The sequence below is a fragment of the Hemicordylus capensis genome, chromosome 5 (assembly GCF_027244095.1).
Source record: "Hemicordylus capensis ecotype Gifberg chromosome 5, rHemCap1.1.pri, whole genome shotgun sequence".
Lineage (NCBI taxonomy): Eukaryota > Metazoa > Chordata > Lepidosauria > Squamata > Cordylidae > Hemicordylus > Hemicordylus capensis.
In genome coordinates this window covers 34,960,335-34,979,697 of record NC_069661.1, presented here as the reverse complement: position 1 = coordinate 34,979,697, position 19,363 = coordinate 34,960,335, and the positions used below count along the sequence as shown (strand labels likewise).

Sequence of the window (19,363 nt, the reverse complement as noted above, 5' to 3'; positions counted from 1 at the left end):
TGCTTTTTCCATACTGTCTGGATGCAGTCAACATGGCCTTTTGACTTCACTGTTTGGTTTAGTCTCTAAAGAAATTCAGCCGCAGAGTTAATGAGGCACATCAAACAAATGAGGAAAGGGCTGAATATCATGTGGCAGTCGCTGAATTCTTTTTTTCCTGTTGAAGTCTTATCTCTGTAAACAATAGCAATAGGATTATATTCTGCTTATTTGATTAAATGGATGGATGCAGCCTGAAGTGACTAACAAAACCAGGCAATCATTCATTGCACATTGCTATTTCAAGTTAGCAAACTGAATGCCAAATAACCATAAAAGCCAATGTCCATAAATTTAAAAAGGTATCTTTATTTTGAATCCATTTTCCGGAGGGGGGGAGGAATTAAACATTTACTTTTAAAATTATTAGCCGGCAAGATGTTCTACAGTATGATTGATCATGTGTTCTATTTGAACTTAGTGCAATATTGGTTTGTTGGCACTACAAATAATATCTTCTGGTAGAAGTAAGGAGCCTTTGTTTTGACCCAGCCATGAAGTCACCAAATTACAGGAAGAAGGGGAATATGAATTCATTTTATATACACATCTGCAGGCCATTATCTGTCTGTGGCCATCATCAGGCCACATTTTAAATGTCCTGTAATGCTTAGCCCTAGGGGTGCTGCGGACTCCTAAGGCAGTCCTGATGCTGTTCAGAAATGTCCAGCAAACAAGGTCCACTCACATAGCAGGCATCCATACACCCAGATCAGATGCAGATGTGCTCGCCCAGATGTGCATCAATGTTCACACTGCATTTCGATCATTTTCCTTATGTATAGATCCAGGCATTTAGAACCCACCTAGTGTGAAGGCAGCTCACAAGCTATTAAACATCTGGCTATGCATTCCCAATCTCATTGCAATACATATGACAATACACATTGCCACCCACTCTTATTCAACTGCTAATGCAGAAAACCTTATGCAGCACACATATGGCTGGACCAAGGCCACTGTGCAAAATTATTGGGTGGCATCTCAAGAGTTCATGGCATGTTGCTCCATCAGTGCAAACTCCTTGCATGAACAGAAGGAGCTTGTACTGATGGGCACAGTTCCATTGACTCTCGGACTGTCACCCATTGTGTGCATGCTTTGATGTGACCAACAGTGGCAGGTTCTGTTGTATATATTGTCTCCTTTAAGCTTGTTCATAACTATATCTCCACAGTGCAGCTTTACCAGAGAAGCAGTTATTATCCACAACCTAGCATGAGAAGAGGAAGAATCAGCCCAATAGAGAGAAAATGGATGTATGGAGAGGCAGCAGTTTTGTTTTTAATCTGATCAAACTGGAAGCCAAATTAAGGTTAGGTCAATCAAGCTGACAATTAAAATGACAGAAAAACACATTTCTAGGTAGAAAAACAGTTTGGCGCATCAAACGAGGCTGTCTTCAGATGATACCCTGAAGTGGCAAGGCAGCTGCACATGTGACTTTGCATCTGCTCTTTGTGCAGCGTGTAAACATTCAAATGGAAAGTCACTTGTTTCTCCAGTGGGGAGCTGAATGAGTGTGCACCTCACCACAAAAGAGATTTGTGATTTCCCGCTTTTGGCTATTACACCAAAAGCATGAAAAGCAGATGCTCAAGGAACTCATGCATCCATTTCCCTCCTTTGGCATGCTTCCAAAACTCACACACAGAGATCTCCTCTTAAAGAGGACCTGATGGTGCCATTCTATAGCCATTAGAGTTAAGGAGCAGTTCTCGCTCGAAATCGAGTGTATGAAACCACACAGTGAAACCCCAGTTCTGATGCTTTTGCACAAGAGCACAAATACTTTGAGTAGTGTGCCCATACTCCAGAAGCACTGGTTAGAGCAAAAACATGTTGCTGATGGTCAAATAATGTGTTTCTGATCTAACAGCTAGCGCTTTCAGAGAGCAGGCGCCAGGGCTTCACAGTGATCAGCACCACCCACATTACTCTGCTTAACATCAACCAATGTGTATGGAGAATAGTGGCTGACATGTTGTGCAGCATTACAGACCTGTAATGCTGCACCCTGGGGCTGTGGCAGACTCCAAAGGCATCAGTGCAGGTAGAACAGGCATTAGTGTAGGTAGCACTAATGCAGGTTTCCCCATTCATGACAATGCTTGCCCTACCACCCATTCTTAACTGTATCAGGGCTGCCTTAGGAGTTTGCAGAAGCTATTGGGGCAGAGTGTTACGGTGAGGTCATTTGCACAACCAGGCAGGTGGGGGTGGGGTGGGGTGGGGAAGGCTTGACTTTACTCACCTTCCCCCCCACCCAGATGATTGCGCAATTGTTGGTGGAAATGCTGTCTGCACTCCCCCACAATCTCATTTCGGAGAGCCAGGACAACGCATCCCGGCCTCCAGGAATCCCACAATGCACCATGCACCAAGCGCAGTGCATTGGAGGATTCCTCCGGAAGACAGACACTCTAGGCTCCTGTCTCCATGTGTGGCCAGCCTGGAAGCAGCCCGTGCTCACACACAAGCAGCAGGCCTTGCTCCCTTAACCTAGGCTAACAGCCAGGCTAAAAAGCCGGGCTAGGCAGATCTGCCCTCCCAGGGTTGGGCCCAATCCTGGCGGTTCCTATGCACAGCCTAACCCAGGCTGGGCTTCCCTAGCCTGGGTTACGCTGTGCATGAGAACAGCCTCTGAGCATCATGCCAGCCACTGTTAGGTTAAAAGAAAAACACCCCCATCCGAAGCTCCCTGTGAACTCTTGTCTCACACACAAACCTTGTATGTGAGCAGGCATCCCATGCATTGCAATATGTGAGGCAGCTCTGCAGATTCAGAGTTCCTCCATTAATCTAATGGGGAAGCTCTTGTGGGTGGGAGGGTGCATTGGAAACCCAGGCCCAGTCTGATATTATATTGATGAATAGTCCACATAGGGTGGTTTGTTCAATACTTCCCCAGCTCATGCAACTAAAAGGAGGAGAGGCTGAGTCTACTCCCATCATAATATCTTTCGCAGAAGTCCAATCCCCCTCTGGCACATCTCTTTATTGCATGGGGGGGTGCTGTTTGTCCACTCTGCGTGCAACACAGTATAGTACACTGGTTTTGGGATCACATGTAGAGCTGCTGTTTAGCTGAACAGCTCCCTGCTCCACGGGGCTGTCCTTTGGGTAGAGCAAATCAGGGCTCTACCCAAGCAGACTCCCAGCCCATGAAGCATTCCTATTGCCCCATGCTATTCCAGGCCCCATGCCTTTTAACGCTTAAATGGCCTGTGTGGGCACCTTTCAGCTGAGAGGTGACAGTGAGAGGCACCCATCTGAGCCATTTAAGTTCCAAATGGCCCATGCGGGCCATTTCAGTGTTAAATGGCCACTCCTGTACCACTCTGTTAAGGAGCCCTAAACTCCCTGCCCTGCCCTGGGCCTTGCATCCCCCTAGGGACAGCCCTGCCCCCACATACAGTAAAGGGATGTACCAGGGTGCTGGCGCATCCATGAAAGAGGTCACACAATAGGCACACACTCAGTGCATCCCCCTTTAATCATGTGGACTCATCCAAACCAGCACTTAATATTATTTGATCATGTAACATTTTTAAAAGCACTGCTTTCTAAGGCTACAATAAAATACTTAAAACTGCTGGCAAGCACAATGACCCTTCTATGATATAGCATGTCCTGGGCCCATGATAAATAAACATTTTAATACTGTCAGAATATTACTGAGGCTGTAATCCTAAGCACGCTTTCTTTGGAGTAAGCCCCACTGAATATAGAGGAACTTCTTTCTGAGTAAACGTGCATAGGACGGCATTGCATATCTGTGTTTGGCCACAATCCAGAAAAAACACATGACTGGCTTCCTGCAAGTACAGGAGTGTTTGAATTTCACCCTCCATGGCCCCCTCCCTCAAAGAAACCACAGCCCCTGGCACAATGAGGCAAACTGCTTTGGAAATTTTGGATAGTTTCAAAATCAGATGGTGATACAGTGTAGGAGGCTGTGATACAAAAGAGAAAAATCAGATGTTCTAATGTACAAGAAGGGTACAAACTTTAGGTGCAACTCAAAGAACTCCAGATTGTGGCCTGTGTCATGGTTTGTGCCATTGGACTGAATCTATTCTTTGAGTAGGACAGATGAATGCTGCATACGATAAGGATGTCTCACTGTGCAAAGAGAAAGGGAGTGGCTTTCAGCAACCCCCTTTCTTTCTGCTGCCATTAATCCTACCCCCATATATCCCTGAAGATTGAGAGTCCCTCAGGGACATATTTTCAGAGCATCAGGGCAATAAAAAGGAAAGAAGCAAGCAAGAGGCCACCTCTAATTTCAGAGGCAAGATGCCTCTAAATACCCGTTGCTGGGGAGATACAGCAGGAGAGATGGCAAGCCCTCAGCGCTTGCCTGTGGGCTTCTGAGAGGGATCTGATGGGCCACTGTGTGGAACAGGATGCTGGACTAGATAGACCTTTGGCCTGATCCAGCAGGGCTGTTCTTATTAAGTGGGATTGCTGAAAATCACCCCTCCCCAACTTGCGTGAGCAAAACATTCTTCTGTTGTACTGTATCAGCTCAGATCTTGTTCTTGGATTTCAACTAGAAATAGCTTTGACAGAAGATAAGACTGAGCTAATAACTTACATATTACTGGCTTATTAAAAAAATGGGGGGAAATGGGTTTAATATTGGGTACAATCTGGCATGTGTTAATAATCACTAGGTCCTGTTGAAATCAATGGGACTTAAGTTGCAACTATGTCCAATCGCATCATTTTCAAGAGGAATGAGACATGAATAAATTTTGCAGGACTGTGACCATTGTCTTCAATCTACTCTTTTATGTTTTAAGACTGAACATGGCATTATAATGACACAATCACAGCTACACTTATAAAACAAGTCTCAAAATAGAAAGATGGTATTTGGTCTAAGAAAAAACCCTCAAATAACAGTGAAAATAAATCTTGCCCCCCCCATTTTAAATTGCTTCCCACGCAGAAAAATTCAGCATAGGGTTGTACATTTTAGCAATCCATAATGCATTTGAACTGAAGTCCTACAAACCTATGTGCATACAATCCTACCCACAGCCAGAGCTGTCTTACTTTTACTCTAGCCAATTGCGTAGCTTAAAAGGCAAGCTACATTTAAAACTTAAAAAGCAACTTGCCCATTTAGCTGTGCAATTGGATGCCGGAGAAACTTTAAAAACTCCCCTGTGTGCACCCTTAAGATTGCAACTTTAGACAATAAAAAACAAACATCAAGCACCTTGATAAACACTGTTTCTGCCCAAATCATGAGATTATTAGCTCCGCAAATAGAGTCTGAGAGCTGGACCAAGTTATTCAATATTACTACTCAGGAGTTACTCTAAAGGACTACTTGATTTCAGTAGGGCTTTCGTCAAGTAATTTAATCAGAATGTCAGCCAGTATATTTAGTCATTGTGTCCAAGAAACACAGCAAAAGAAGTTGCACCATTCTATGAAATAAGTTAACGATGGACTAAATTGAAATAAAACTGAATTCAATGAGGCTGTTCTCACGATGGAGGGAGACGAGGCTAAGGGAGCCCAGCCCAGTTTCCCCCCATCATGAGAAGTACCGGGCTCATGGGTGAGCCCAGTGGTTCAACAGTGGCTAGCCTGCCAAAATAGCTCTCCCCTTAGACCAGGTTAGCGGAGCAAACACTCCACTACCCCCGTTTTCCTGATCATGAGTTGCTGCAGTGCAGCTCTGTGCCACGGAGACTCACAAGGAGACTCCTGGCCTCGGGAGTCTCCCCAAAATGCCCTGTGCACTTGCGTGGGACATTCTGGGACTTCCAGGGGCCAGGTGGCCCCCAATCTCCGCAACCCCAACCGGCTCCATGACGGAGCTGGTAATTGTGTGGGCAGTTGATCCAGCTGCCCAGGGCTCAACTGCTGGGTGTGGGGAGAGTGGGCTTGACTCGCACTCCCCACCAAACCCCTCCCGGCTCGACACACCAATCATGTGTTGAGCTTCAAGTGTTCAGCCAGAACATTAAACAATGCTCTGGGCTAACCACAGAACTCACACCATAGTTTAGGCTTCCCAGACATACCACATGCAAACCATGTTATTTGCTGCTTATTTACTTCGGTTTCTCATCTGCTCAGGACTCAACTTCAATCAGGGAAGATGATTGTGCTTTTTTGTAGCTACATTAAATAGTTTGCTAATTTAGAGACAAAAGGAGAATGTTTAGCAATTTGTGAGTGACAAATGAATTGTGACGAGGCCACTCCTTCCCTGACTATCTGTGTAGGATTGTGAACTCTAGATTCATTTGGGCATGCACAGTTGTTGTTTATCTTGCAACTAGATTCTGTAAATACACAACACATATAAATATATTAATAACCATACACATTTATACAGAACACAGCACTACCAATATTAAGGGATGCAGGGATTACTCTATCATAAATGTCTCTTGTTAATAAGATACAACAAAAGAATAAATGCTATTTGTATATATATATAACACCCTTCTTTAAAAGTCAATGGCGGTAGAACAAGCAAGATTCAGGTTTAGGCCTGAGTTAGTTTCAATTTATGAAGATGAGCCAGCTCCACAGTACACAGTATAACCAGCAAAATGGAAAAGTTAGAAGCTGATATAATGGAACTGCTGTTTGTACCAGACTCCTTTTGATGAGCTCTAGCCACAGTCTGTTTTTCTTCATAAAGAACGTTGTATATCCTTAATTAGGCATTCAGCATGCCTTCATCACATACTCAGCGTGATCTGGAAATTTGTTAATGGAACTACCCAATGTTGGCTTGAACTTACTTTGCCCTTACAGAAAATTGGCTTTATTTAAATGAAGGTTCATCAGGGTTTCACAAAGCGGACAAGTGAAAAGTAGTCATCGACCTTCTCAGCCAAGAGGCATGGGAAATAAAAGGATGTCTTTTGTCAATCTATCTGTACCACTAATGGTCTTGGGAGCAGAGTCCTTTTCTCAAGCTCACGTCATCTAATCCAATTTCCCTGGTTCTTCCTTTTCCTTTTTCGCCTTTGAAAATCACCTGAAGAAAGAAGACATTTTAAATGGTAAGCTATAACCAAGAAGAGCATGTAACCCAAATGGTACTACAGTTTCTGAAGATTCCCAGCACATATTTATAAGGGATCTTCTGTTTTTGCATAGGATGTTATGACATTGATTGCTTTAAGGTAGGGGTTCCCAACTTTTGGCACTGTAACTGGGGATGATGAGAGTTGTAGTCCAAGAACAGCTGCAGACCCCAGGTTGGGAACCTCTGTCCTTAAAAAAAACCCTTAAACCTTATTCAGTTTTTTGTTAACTACAGTTGCATATGCACATGTGCTCAGGATGGGGGATATAGAAATTGTAATTACAATATATATGAGGTTTGTGAGCTTGGCAAGATTTGGGAAGACACTCTCTGAGTTCACGGGTTTTCTTTAAAAGGCAGAAGTGTTCACTGTAATTTAATATTCTTTTTTCAGGTACATTCTGTAACTGGTTTTGAAACACAGTTCTTGTTCTGTACTTATTGCTTGGACTAGCATTTGGAATTAGCAGGAATAAATACATAAATCAAAACAGATGATGTCTAACTTGCATATATCTGGGTCATGGAATCAGCTTGCCTATGGCCCAAAACAACACTTTGATCCCTGGAAGATGAATGTCTGGATGTGCCCTAAGCTGGGCACTCCTTCATACATGGCACTTTGTCCTATAGGGAAAAATGAACATAATACTGAGTCTGACTACAGGTCCATCTAGACCAGTATTGTCTGCGTCAGGGATTCTCAACATTGGGTCTCCTGATGTTATTGGACTTCAACTCCCATAATCCCCCGCCCCAGTGGCCTTTGGGTGGGGGTTACGGAAGTTGAAGTCCAATAACATCTGGGGACTCAACGTTGAGAATCCCTGGTCTACGTCAAAACACGATGCCCCTCAAAGTTCTTAGGCAGAGGTCTTTCTCAGTACTGCTTCCGAAGACATTTTAAACTGAAGATGCCAGGGACTGGACCACTGAAATAAAAACTCAGTGCAAGGAAATACATGTGTATCAACATGTATAAAGTGAAGTGCAAGTTTTTCATGAGCTGATGGTGCAGACATGATGGGGAGGGGTGCTAAATGAGGCGTAGGTATGGCTCACTTCTGCTTTCCTTTTGCCACCCTAACCAGCACATTCTGCCTTGTCTCGCCCACCTGCAGGATTAACCCTTGGAGCTCAAGTGGTTATTTGCCCGGTTCTTGTCTTGACTGTTACTGCCATGAATATACAGATTGAGCAGCTGATGCCTACATGGGTTGCCACACCCATGTGTACCCAGGAAAATGAACTTCCGTGCCATACTTGATCTGTATTGTGGAGATTATCTACACAAAGATAATAATTGGACATGTGGCTTTTTCTTAGAGGCATTCTCTAGTAAATACACAATATCTCTACATCTCTGGTAGTGATTATCTGCTTTCTCAATACATCTGCCAATTTATCTGAAGGATATTTTATTCCCTGTTCTCTCATGCAGTCTATATATTTTGGAATCTTCTCTTGAAGATTCTTCACCTTCAAACAATTCACTGAAGTTTATTGAGTTTGGTCTTAAATATGACAACCCCTTTGGTTTCATGATAAAAGCATCTGGAGACATTCTACTTCAGCGAGACTTCCACTTCCTGCAAAAATGAAGACAAGAGCCATTTCTGAAGCAGGATGGGAGGGGTGTCATCTATGGTGAAATATGTGAGACTGGACAACACATGGCCTGCAGGCAGCCATGTGCTCCTCTTAATTTCCAAGAACCCTTTAAGCCAACTTGCTCACAAAAATGAATGTATTTAAAGTGTTTGGAAGAATCCATAATCATAAGAGAAGCCCAAATTACTTAGAGCCTTGAGTTACAGTACTCAGCAATTCTCAAGAACCTGACATTACTTAACGTTTTATTTCTCACAGATTCTAGGCCCACTTCACATTTTTATCACCATGGATGATTATTTATAACATGTTTTAATACAATTTATCTATCAGTAGCAAGCTAGCATCTGAAATCCTTGGGCAAATTCTGTTGAATCTGATCCATATCAGATGCATCTCTGTGACTCCTGAGACGTTTCCAAAATTTCTGTTAGTGCTATAGATCCAAATGAAGTAACTTTGAGGGAATTAGAAAATAAATATACTTCTTAAAATGAAATAAACACAAGATTGTCATGTTATTCTTTAAAATAACTTTTTAACTTTTTAATTTTAATTGTTGACATGTTTTAATCTTTTATTGCCTGTTTTTATTGTTTTGTAAACAGCCCAGAGAACTTGTGTTTTGGGCGGTATAGAAATGTATTGCAGAGACTTCCCTGTTCCCATCCTTGAGCTGGGGGTGGTCCAGTCATGCACTGGGAAATTTCCAAGCAGGCAAAGAACACTTCCTATCTTAGAAAAGAGCAGGTGGTCCCTGTATGTGTGGGGACTTGCCCTCACCCTCCAGAGGAGGAGGAGAGCTGGTCTTGTGGTAGCAAGCATGACTTGTCCCCTTAACTAAGCAGGGTCCACCCTGGTTACATTTGGATGGGAGTCTAGAAGTGTGAGCACTGTAAGATATTACCCTTAGGGGGTGGGGCCACTCTGGGAAAAGCATCTAGGTTTCAAGTTCCCTCCTTGGCATCTCCAAGATAGGGTTGAGAGAGATTCCTGCCTGCAACCCTGCAGAAGCCACTGCCAGTCTGTGTAGACAGTACTGAGCTAGATGGACCAATGGTCTGACTCAGTATATGGCAGCTTCCTATGTTCCTATGTATTAAATCAATCAATCTTTACATCCAACTGTTTCAGCTTGATTAAATGTGTGGGTTTTTCTCTCTAATTTAAAAACCTTTCCAGTAAGGTTTAAATACTGGAAGTAAGTAAATAATTCTACCCATTTGAAACATAAGATTATAATATTTAGCATTTATCCAGTATTTTTAGAGAGTTTTCAAAGCACCCCCCACCCCCACATACAACCCTATTTTAATACATAGAGTAGAGCATCTTGTAAGGAAGATCAACATTATACCCAAATTTCAAATGGAAGGTAAGGCTAACACTGTACCAAGGAATTAAGGTGTACCAATGTGCCCAGTTTTCCATCTCATACTTCCCAGTACTGTACTCACACTCTTGATGCCAGATCCTTTCAAGGTTATATGTGTTTGTCTCCAGCCATGACCACCATTCCTTCCCCAAACTGCTGGTCCATGAGCGCCATGCTTCCTTACAAAGACTTGAAGCAAACCAGAATGTAGCCCAGACACTTTATGCCTGAAGGACAGACACAGATCCCCCGAGTGAGCTAAATGGCCAAGTGGAAGGACCAGACGTGCTACTCGTCCCGCTTTTCCTTTAGGTTCAGAGAGAGATAAATACTGTCCACCTTTAAAGAAGAAAACAGCCGTGTCAAAATGCTTATACAGTTTCAGCATGTCCATAAAGTTAAAGCATGAAATTTGTGACTGGCAGTATAATCTTAATTCTGAAGGTTTTGGTTTTGTATTTTAAGTTTATAGTGTGTCAGATTAGGAGTCATTAGAAAGTCTTCCACTGTTTACTCCAGAACGTTCAACTGCAATGAAAGGAAAGGGGAAAATTTGCAAAGCTTGAAACATGGCCTCCTGAACCTACGAATAACAATCACAATATCAGTCGCAATACCAATAATAACAATCACAAAGATGGGCCTTCTCCATTGCTGCCCCAAGACTCTGGAATGTGCTCCCTGCTGAAATAAGAGCCTCCCCATCTCTGACAACTTTAAAAAAGTTTAAAATACACATTTATTCACCCAAGCTTTTTAACCTGACTTGTGGTTTTTAATTGTTTTAATGTTTCAATTGCTGTTTTATTTCGCTGTAAACTGCCAAGAAATGGATGTTTGGGGTGGTGCACAAATATAATCAATCAATCAGATTTATCAAGTGCAACAAGGCTTACTTCAAAGCAAATACTCTATGCAAAATATTACAGGCTTAGATTCTCCACACAAAAACTTAAAATATGTCCATGCATGGAAAAATTGCTCCAAACCTTGTAAACATGGAATAAGACCCCAGCTCTCTCCTGTATGTCCTCTACCCCACCCTTACTGCCATAAGGTTAGATGGCTGCCAAACATGTGGAATTTATTCAGGGTCATTCATGAGCCTCTTCCTTTCTGGGAAGTTATCTGCTCAAGAGTCATCGGTTGCTAAATGAAAACCAGAGGACTGACACCATTTAGAAAAGTCAAAATCAAAAGGGCATGCAGTACCAACAGGTTATTTCACTGAGTCTTTCATGTATGAAGTCAAAACTCTGATAAATGAATCTTCACGTCGTATAAACATCTCATTCCTATACTAATGAGGGTGTGTTTATTTTGAACACATTTTATTAAGTATTCAAAAGTTAGAACCATTCCTTGGAGAAAGTATGGTTTTTATTTGAAAGCAACAGGAGAAAAACATCAAACAAAACTATCACCCTTATCCAGCAAGATATAAGCAGCCTTCCATATACGTTTGCAGAGTTCAGCACATATTGCCAACACAGATGTGCACCCTTATGTTGACTGTGATGCTGTTCCAAGCCCTGCTGAACTGGCTGGATGCATCTTTGGATGCAAATGAGAATGTGCTTCCTAATCCAGAGCCATCACTTGTTATGCGTGGATAGTTGCCCATTGTAGTGACTGCAACTAGGTTAAGGGCCTACATGTTTCTGGATTTAAATGCACTGGGCAGCAACCAAACTATTTAGTCATTAATAAGCACCATTGAAATCCTCAAGACAAGTTAGTGATGATTAACTTAAGACTTATTAATTTCAATGGAACTTGTTATAACTAACTTGGATTTTGCCCATTGCCTTTAATTGTATGAATATTGGCTGACCTCCCGACTACTACTGCACTGGTGCAACAGTGGCTAACATCCAGACTAATGCTGCACCATCATTCAAGGCAGAGGGGCAATTTTTGCTGATCTCTCCTTCTCTCTGAAGCCCTCTGAAGGTTGTGAGGCTCTCAGGGACATATTTTCTGGAGGCACAATAGAAAGGAAAGGGAGATTGTAAAAAATCATACCTCCACCCTTGTCCAATAGCGCAGTAAGAGTCTGGTGTAGCAATAGTCACTGAAGTGTTCCCATGTGCAGTCTAACCCGGGCTAGGGGCACCTAGCCTGGGTTAGGTTGCGTGTAAGAACTACCGGGATCCATTGGATCCCAGCGGCACCTTGGTGGCAAATCCACCAAAGAAGCTTACGAGTTAGCCAGGGCTAAGGGTGCGCCTGCGCCCGTAGCCACATCTAATGTGCTCATGTGTCGTGCTGAGACACTGCGGGGCTCCCGGCCGGTGCTGGGAGGATCCTCACAACGCACCATGCAATTCTGCAGTGCATCTTTGTACCTCCACGCTGCCAGAGGCAGCAACAGGACCATCTGCATGGAAGGGAAGCTCCTGCAGCCTTCCTCACTGCCCATCCTCTCTCACAGGATTGTGAGCAAGGGCTCACTATTGTACCAACACAGTACTAGACTGTAGGGCTGTGCAAAAATTGCTCCCTAGCACCCTGTTGTGCTCCCCAGCACCCCTCATGCGGCGGTGGCCCGCGCATGGCTTCCGCATGAGGGGTGCTAGGGAGCGCCCCACCACAGCTTCCTGCTGCAGCAAGCGGCAGGTACAGACCTGCTCCTCTAGCTCTTAAAGGTTCCCCACCTCACCTTTCGAATTGGTGTACGAATCATGATTCGTGCACATCCCTGCCTGACTGGATGTCAGCCATTAATTCCAATTAATATTGAATCTTAAATAATTCTTTCTTGATTTTCTTTAAAAAAGGGGGAAAGGAAGAGATCGATTGTGGCAATCTTGGAGAGGGAGTTAGACAATTGCGATGCTTCTACTGAAACATAATGACTTCTGAAAAAATATAGGAAACAGTATTAGTTAGAATGTGGATAGAATGTGATGGTCATCCCCATGTCTCTTATTGAAAACTACAGTGGTTTATCTAATCTCAGTGCAAAAGCATTAAATGTTCCAGAAAAATTTAATCTGAAATTTAAATTTTAAATTTTAATGTGTTTTTAATCTACTGTGATTTCTGTTTTTATTTATTTTAAATGTTTTATATTTTATATTATGTTTTAATCTGTACACTGCCTAGAGATTTCTATATTAGGCGGTATAGAAATTCAATACATGGTAGATAGATAGATAGATAGATTCCAAACAGTCCTGCTCTTTGTGTATGACAAAGAGTGCGACTGATTTACGGCTCTTTTTTGTTCCTACTTCCACTTCCATAACTAGCCTTTGTGCACTACATGTGAAGTGAATGCCAGCCGAGATGCAGAAAGAAGCAAAGGCTGTGAAGCCTGATCCACAACTGCCCTGGCTGCTTCAGCACAGAAGTAGTGTCGCTTCACATACATGCAGAGCAACATTTCAGCACAACAGCTGCACATGCTGCTGGTTTTGTTCATATTCCTACAGGGAAAAGTAGAAATGTGCCCTGGCACAAACAGCATGGTCATTTCCCCCCTCTACCAGGGCTCGTGTGACTCTAATGGCTGCTTGGCATGCAAAACTTTTACAAGTGATGCTTTCTCCTTCATTTCATCTACATAAGAAGAGCCTTGCTAGATCAGGCTTAGGGTCTATCTAGTCCAGCATACTGTTTCTCACAGTGGCCCACCAGATGCCTCTGGGAAGCCCACAACTAGGAGATGAAAGCATGCCCTCTCTCCTGTGGTTGCTCCCCTGAAACTGGTGTTCAGAGGCATCCTGCCTTTGAGTCTGGAGGTAGCCTATAGCCATCAAGACTAGTAGCCATCATTGACTTGCCCTCCATGAATTTGTCTAAGCCCTCTTTAAACCCATTCAAGCTAGTGGCATCACCATACCCTGTGACACAGAAGATCTTCATTGCCTGGAAGAGCTTCACATATTGAATTTCTTCCTATACTGCAGCTCTTAAAAAGCATAGGAAACCTACCAGAAAAAACCATGGCAACCCTAAGTACAGAAACAGACAACAAATGCATTGTATGGTCTTGTTCTACCAAGACAGCTTCTGTTTTCTTCTTACTGCAATCTCTGCAATTCGCTGAGAATTGGGGGTCTCTTCCAGGCTGAGCCAGGAAGGGCATAGAGAGGCATTTTGGGTGACTGTCCCCCAGCTTTGGAATTCTCTTTCTGAAAAACCAAAGCCAGATTGCCTGCCAGGAGCAATGCAAGAGACCTTGTGATTCCAGAAAGCATTTTGTGCCTATAGGGCTATCAAGAGCATCTTTTAATGGTCGATCAGAGAGTTTTGTTCTCTTTTAATGTTTCTTTCTTACCCATCCTGAGTCATTACTGACTAAACAGGTTCAAATTAAATCCAGAGAAATCAAGCATTACCTGAGGAGTCTCTAACAGGTTCCCAGTGTAAATCATCCTCTTTCTCCTTGAGCCACCCACAGAGTCCATTATCAAAGTTACAGCTATGAATCAGAACACCTGCAAAGAGCATATCAAAGGTTAAATGGGGGAAAGGGCTTGACCATTGAAGTGGAGGGACTTCTCAGCATCTAGCTGACTGGTTGGAATGTACAGTAGGGGATCGACAGTGCACCGATAACAAGAGAAACTAGGGGTAGCCCACACTTCTCATAGCAACTGCTGAATGTGTGCCAGTGTTAAAGATTTACATGGTTTACATTTTTTGCCATGGGAAACACCAGTGTAACACTAATCTGCATACATTAATAATACTTGCTGCCTTCCGAAACTTCAACTGGTATGGAACACAGTGGCAAGGTTCTTGGCAAACTGTCAGTAGGTGACAAGTACTGAGGTGGCAGGTACTAGTTTAAGCAAGAAAGGAACACCACTGTTGCCCCTGCACTGACCTGGGTAAGCCCCTGCTCTCTCTCTCGAAATCTGACATATTCATGGGTTCCCCCACAAAGGTGTTGAATTTCCTCCCACATTTTGCCTCCCATAAAAACATCAACACAAATGTGGGGAAGGGCTTAGGACCAGCCCTATGAATACTGCTGGTGTGTGTGTATGTGAGAGAGAGAACACTGCCCTGTTCACATTCTCCCTCCCCAAAAGTTGGAATGTGCCCCTCTAATTTTGCAGCCTGAAAATAGAGCGACAAAGGTTTTGTTGGCGGGGAGGAGATGTGGCTCTGTTCCAAAATAATAAAATATTCTTTTAAAACATGAATTTTCCATGCAGATTATAGAATGATTTGAGCACAAGCCCTATCCACTCCCAGCAGAGTATTTCCAGTGACTGTTGCTGGTGTGTATCTCATGTTTCTTTTTAGATTGTGAGCCCTTTGGGGACAGGGATCCATCTTATTTGTTTGTTATTTCTTTGTGTAAACCACCCTGAGCTATTTTGGGAATGAATGAATGAATGAATTTAAGCATCCAGTGTGACAGCTCCTTCAGTGTGCTTGGCCACCCCCACCCCCAAATCAAAGGAACTGACTGAAGGTTGGTGTGACTAAATACAGGATTTCAAACCAGTTGACTGAAGGACTGCATGCAAAGTGCAAGAAATAACAATATTATACAGTTTTTTAAAAAGGCACATCAAAAAAGAATCTTTGGACTCCCTCAGCAGCCCCACAAAATAACATAAGGTCCCAAGTAAAAACCCAGCAACTACCTGGATCATCGTTTGCTTCATCTTCATCTGCAGTAATCCCTCTTTCAATTTCAAAAGTTTCAAAGAGATTATTGCTCACTCCAGGCTGGCGTGGAACTGAGGGAGAAAAAAAGGAAGCAATTTAAAAGAAATGAATGAAGGAGATAAGGAAGTAGGCCACTGACTAATTTCATCTTTAATATAAAAGACGGAGGGAAAGCTTCTGGCTTTGTGCTCTCAGAGAATTCAATATTTTTAATTACATTTCATGTGCAGATTCACAACTTTCCCTGCTCAGTAATTTATGCTATAAGAGTTCACTGGTTTCTATCACAGGTGAGTCAGAAAAGTTCAAAGAATGGTTCAGACTGAGACTTGTTTTCCACCAGAGTTCTTCTTGTACTTTCCTCTTTCTCCTGACATGCCAATTGTTCTCATTCTTACATTTTAAAGTACAAGAAATACTCCCCTCACTCACATATTCACTTCACACAATGCATAATCGACTTGTGGAATTCTCTGCCACAGGTTGTGGTGACAGCTAACAACATGGAAGGCTTTAAGAGGGGTTTGGATAACTTCATGGAGGAGAGGTCTATCATCGGCTACTAGTTGGAGGGCTATAGGCTACCTCCAGCCTCAAAGGCAGGATACCTCTGAGTACCAGTTGCAGGGGAGTAACAGCAGGAGAGAGGGCATGCCCTCAGCTCCTGCCTGTGGCTTCCAGCGGCATCTGGTGGGCCACTGTGTGAAACAGGATGGTGGACTAGATGGGCCTTGGGCCTGATCCAGCAGGGCTATCCAACAGCTGTATTATGTTCAACAGATGTACAATCTATTTACTTTGTATGCATGTAAAGTTATTCACACATTATGGTCAATGCATGAACACAGTGGCAGCCAATGCTCGCTAGGGCAGGAAGGGCAGTGAGCGAGGCAGCTTATACCTCTAACATGGGACTAAGCCCTGCCACTGCAGCTTCCTCGCCACTGCAGCTGCTGCCACTCAGCCAACCAGAGCACAGGTATACCAGTCATTTTGGGTGGAACCCAGTAAAAAAAAACCCCTTCATTTTTGAGTGGGCTCAACGCTGAAATGGTAGGCATGCCTGCATGTTGGTCAGCTGAGAGGCAGTAGCCGTGGTGGTGGGGCAGTGGTAGTAGCAGGACATGATTAAAGCATAAGCTGTCTTAATCACTATTCCTCCTGCCACAGTGGCCGCCATTACATGTACAGCAGTATACATCCTGTCTGTATCCTGCCTGAACCCCACTCCACATCATGGCTCCAAACTTGATTGTTGTTTCTCTCCCTGCCAAACACAACTATTATTCACCCTCAAAAAAACAAGCACACAGAACAAACACTGCATATATGTTTGGTGAATGGGGAGCCTAGTCCTTGTAGGCTCTCTAGAAATAGTAGGTAGCATCCATGGTGATGTTTGCAAAATAAGTTTTAATGGTGACAGTGCTTCACAATTTCACACAACCACCAGCGGAAAAACCACTAATGGTACCAGAGCTTGTGAAAGAAGTACTGCAATGGGTTGTGTGCAATGTCTTCTGCTTGCATAATAACTGATTTGAAATAGAGGTTACAACATCCTTCTGTCTGAACAAGAGCATTACCACTAGTGGCAGACACCTCCGGATGTCTCCCACCCTAACTACTAGATGCAACAGAATAAGCTTAATAACAGAACTGTAGTTTTCTGGAAATTTTATGAGCAAGCTCAGGATTATTTATTGAACTGAATAATAAACGACTCAGGTTCTCATCTGCTCCTTCCTCTCTGCAGGAAGAAGGCGTGTCCCATCCAGACTACACCACAAATAAATGTATTTCTTGGATCTCACTTTAAATGGCTTCCCTTGGCACCTCCTCCCACATGGTGAGCTATCCATGTGTACTCGTTCACTAAGGAGGATCAGATCTTCTCCACCCCACCACAATTCTACAAAAGAAGGAGGCCTTTTTAAAATGGCTCCATATAGAAATGGATTCCATGTAGTGACTCTCTTGGGTTCCCCAGTCATTAGAAAGATGCTTACCACACATTATCTTTATACCAAATTTAGGTTACAAACATTGCTGTTGAAGAACTGCTGTAAACTGTAGCTAAAATGCTTACTGCACTTGTTCCAGCTGTCTTGAAAATTCCTTTTCAAGAGACAAAAAGACATCTAGCACAACATTAGCGACAGTAGCTGTGCATTTCAGATTTGTTGTGGTTTGCAGATATTAAAGCATCCTGTGGCTTTTAGAATACTTGTGGTTTTGTTTAATAATCCACACTGAGAAATAAACCAAAGACCTCCACCAATAAGTTTGCAACTCAGTTTCGCCGCAAAAGCTCAAGTTTGTGTTATCTGCTTTAAAGATAATCTGTTACTACTGTTGAGAATATTTATATTCCGCTTTTCAACAAAAGTTCTCAAAGCAGTTTACTCAGGAAAACAGATAATAAATAAGATGGTTCCCCGTCCCAAAAGGCCTCACAATCTAAAAAGAAACATAGAGGCTATTCACACGAGCAGTCCAACTCACCCTAGGTCAGCCCAGCCCAGCCTGGCTTGGGCGGCTCATGTGGAGTGCTGGGATCGCTCCCGAAGAGGAGTGGCCCTAATGAGAGCAGCCACCGTGCTCATGGCACAGGGCCCTATAGGATGTGGGAGGGGAAGTCCTCCCACTCCCAGCATTTGCTTTCACCGCACCACCACTCATGTGGGCATAGCGGAGACAAAGATGGCTGCCGCTCATCTGCTGGGGAAGGCAGGCGAGCTCTTGCTTTCCCCGCAGCCCTCCCGGGTGGCAGCCAGAGGTCGTGTGCACAACCTCATGAGTTAGACACCTGGATGGAGACCAAACTGGGGTTGGACAGTTGCTGGGTGGTATTCCCTCCTCTTGCTGTCAGGCTCCACTATTACTCACTCCCTGAGGCCTCAGTTGATAGGAGAGGGAGGTCATTTCCCATTGCCCTCCTCCTCCTCCTCCTCCTCCTCTACTCCCTGGATGGCTTTCTCTCAAGGCTGGCTCCTAGGCTCCCAGCTGCAGTCCTCTGCGCAGCCACTGATCTCCTCCTTGGCCTCCCTGATCTACCCTCTAAGTAGAAGCTGGGCTTGCCAGCAATCCTACACCTGCTTTGCAGCACCACAGGAAAACCCTTCAAAGATGTTTCCAGCTCACCAGCCAGCAGTGTGGCTCTTGGTTGACCCCAACCCTGTGTGGGTTCTTCCCTGCCCTGTCTCCCCTCCTGCTCCCATGACTATTAGGATCCTCATGGACCCCCAATGACATTTGTGAAATGGGTAAGGGACATCTCTCCCACCAGGGAAATAGCCATATCTCAAGAAGTCTCCTAAAACACATTCCACACATTTTAATTGTTGCTAAATATCTTGAGTGGATCTTATGGGGAAAAGAAAGTGTAGTTGTTGTTTTTTTTACATCCTAGAAGAAAATGATCAAACAACAAGGCTTATGGTGACCACAGTGTAATCACATGCATCTAGTCACATTGATTTAATTATTTAACTAGTACATGCAGAGCTGGAATGCCTACCAGCCAATACAGCCCCTTATTATCCAACGCAGCAAATTCAGCTTTCCAAGTTAGGATGACAAAAAGCATAGGAACATAGGAAGCTGCCATATACTGAGTCCGATCATTAGTCTAT

General features: G+C 43.6%; 1 protein-coding gene across 1 annotated transcript in view; it reads right to left on the bottom strand.

Moving 5' to 3' along the window:
- Positions 1–328: 328 nt before the first annotated feature.
- NPNT (nephronectin) overlaps positions 329–19,363 on the bottom strand; it is a 100,701-nt gene continuing 81,666 nt past the window's right edge. The window contains exons 9-12 of the mRNA XM_053256724.1: positions 15,704–15,799; positions 14,441–14,539; positions 10,177–10,433; positions 329–7,057 (exon numbers count right to left, since the gene is read on the bottom strand). Coding sequence (XP_053112699.1) covers positions 6,962–7,057; positions 10,177–10,433; positions 14,441–14,539; positions 15,704–15,799 — 548 coding nt within the window. The 3' untranslated portion in view covers positions 329–6,961. The remainder of the gene's footprint in view (positions 7,058–10,176; positions 10,434–14,440; positions 14,540–15,703; positions 15,800–19,363) is intronic.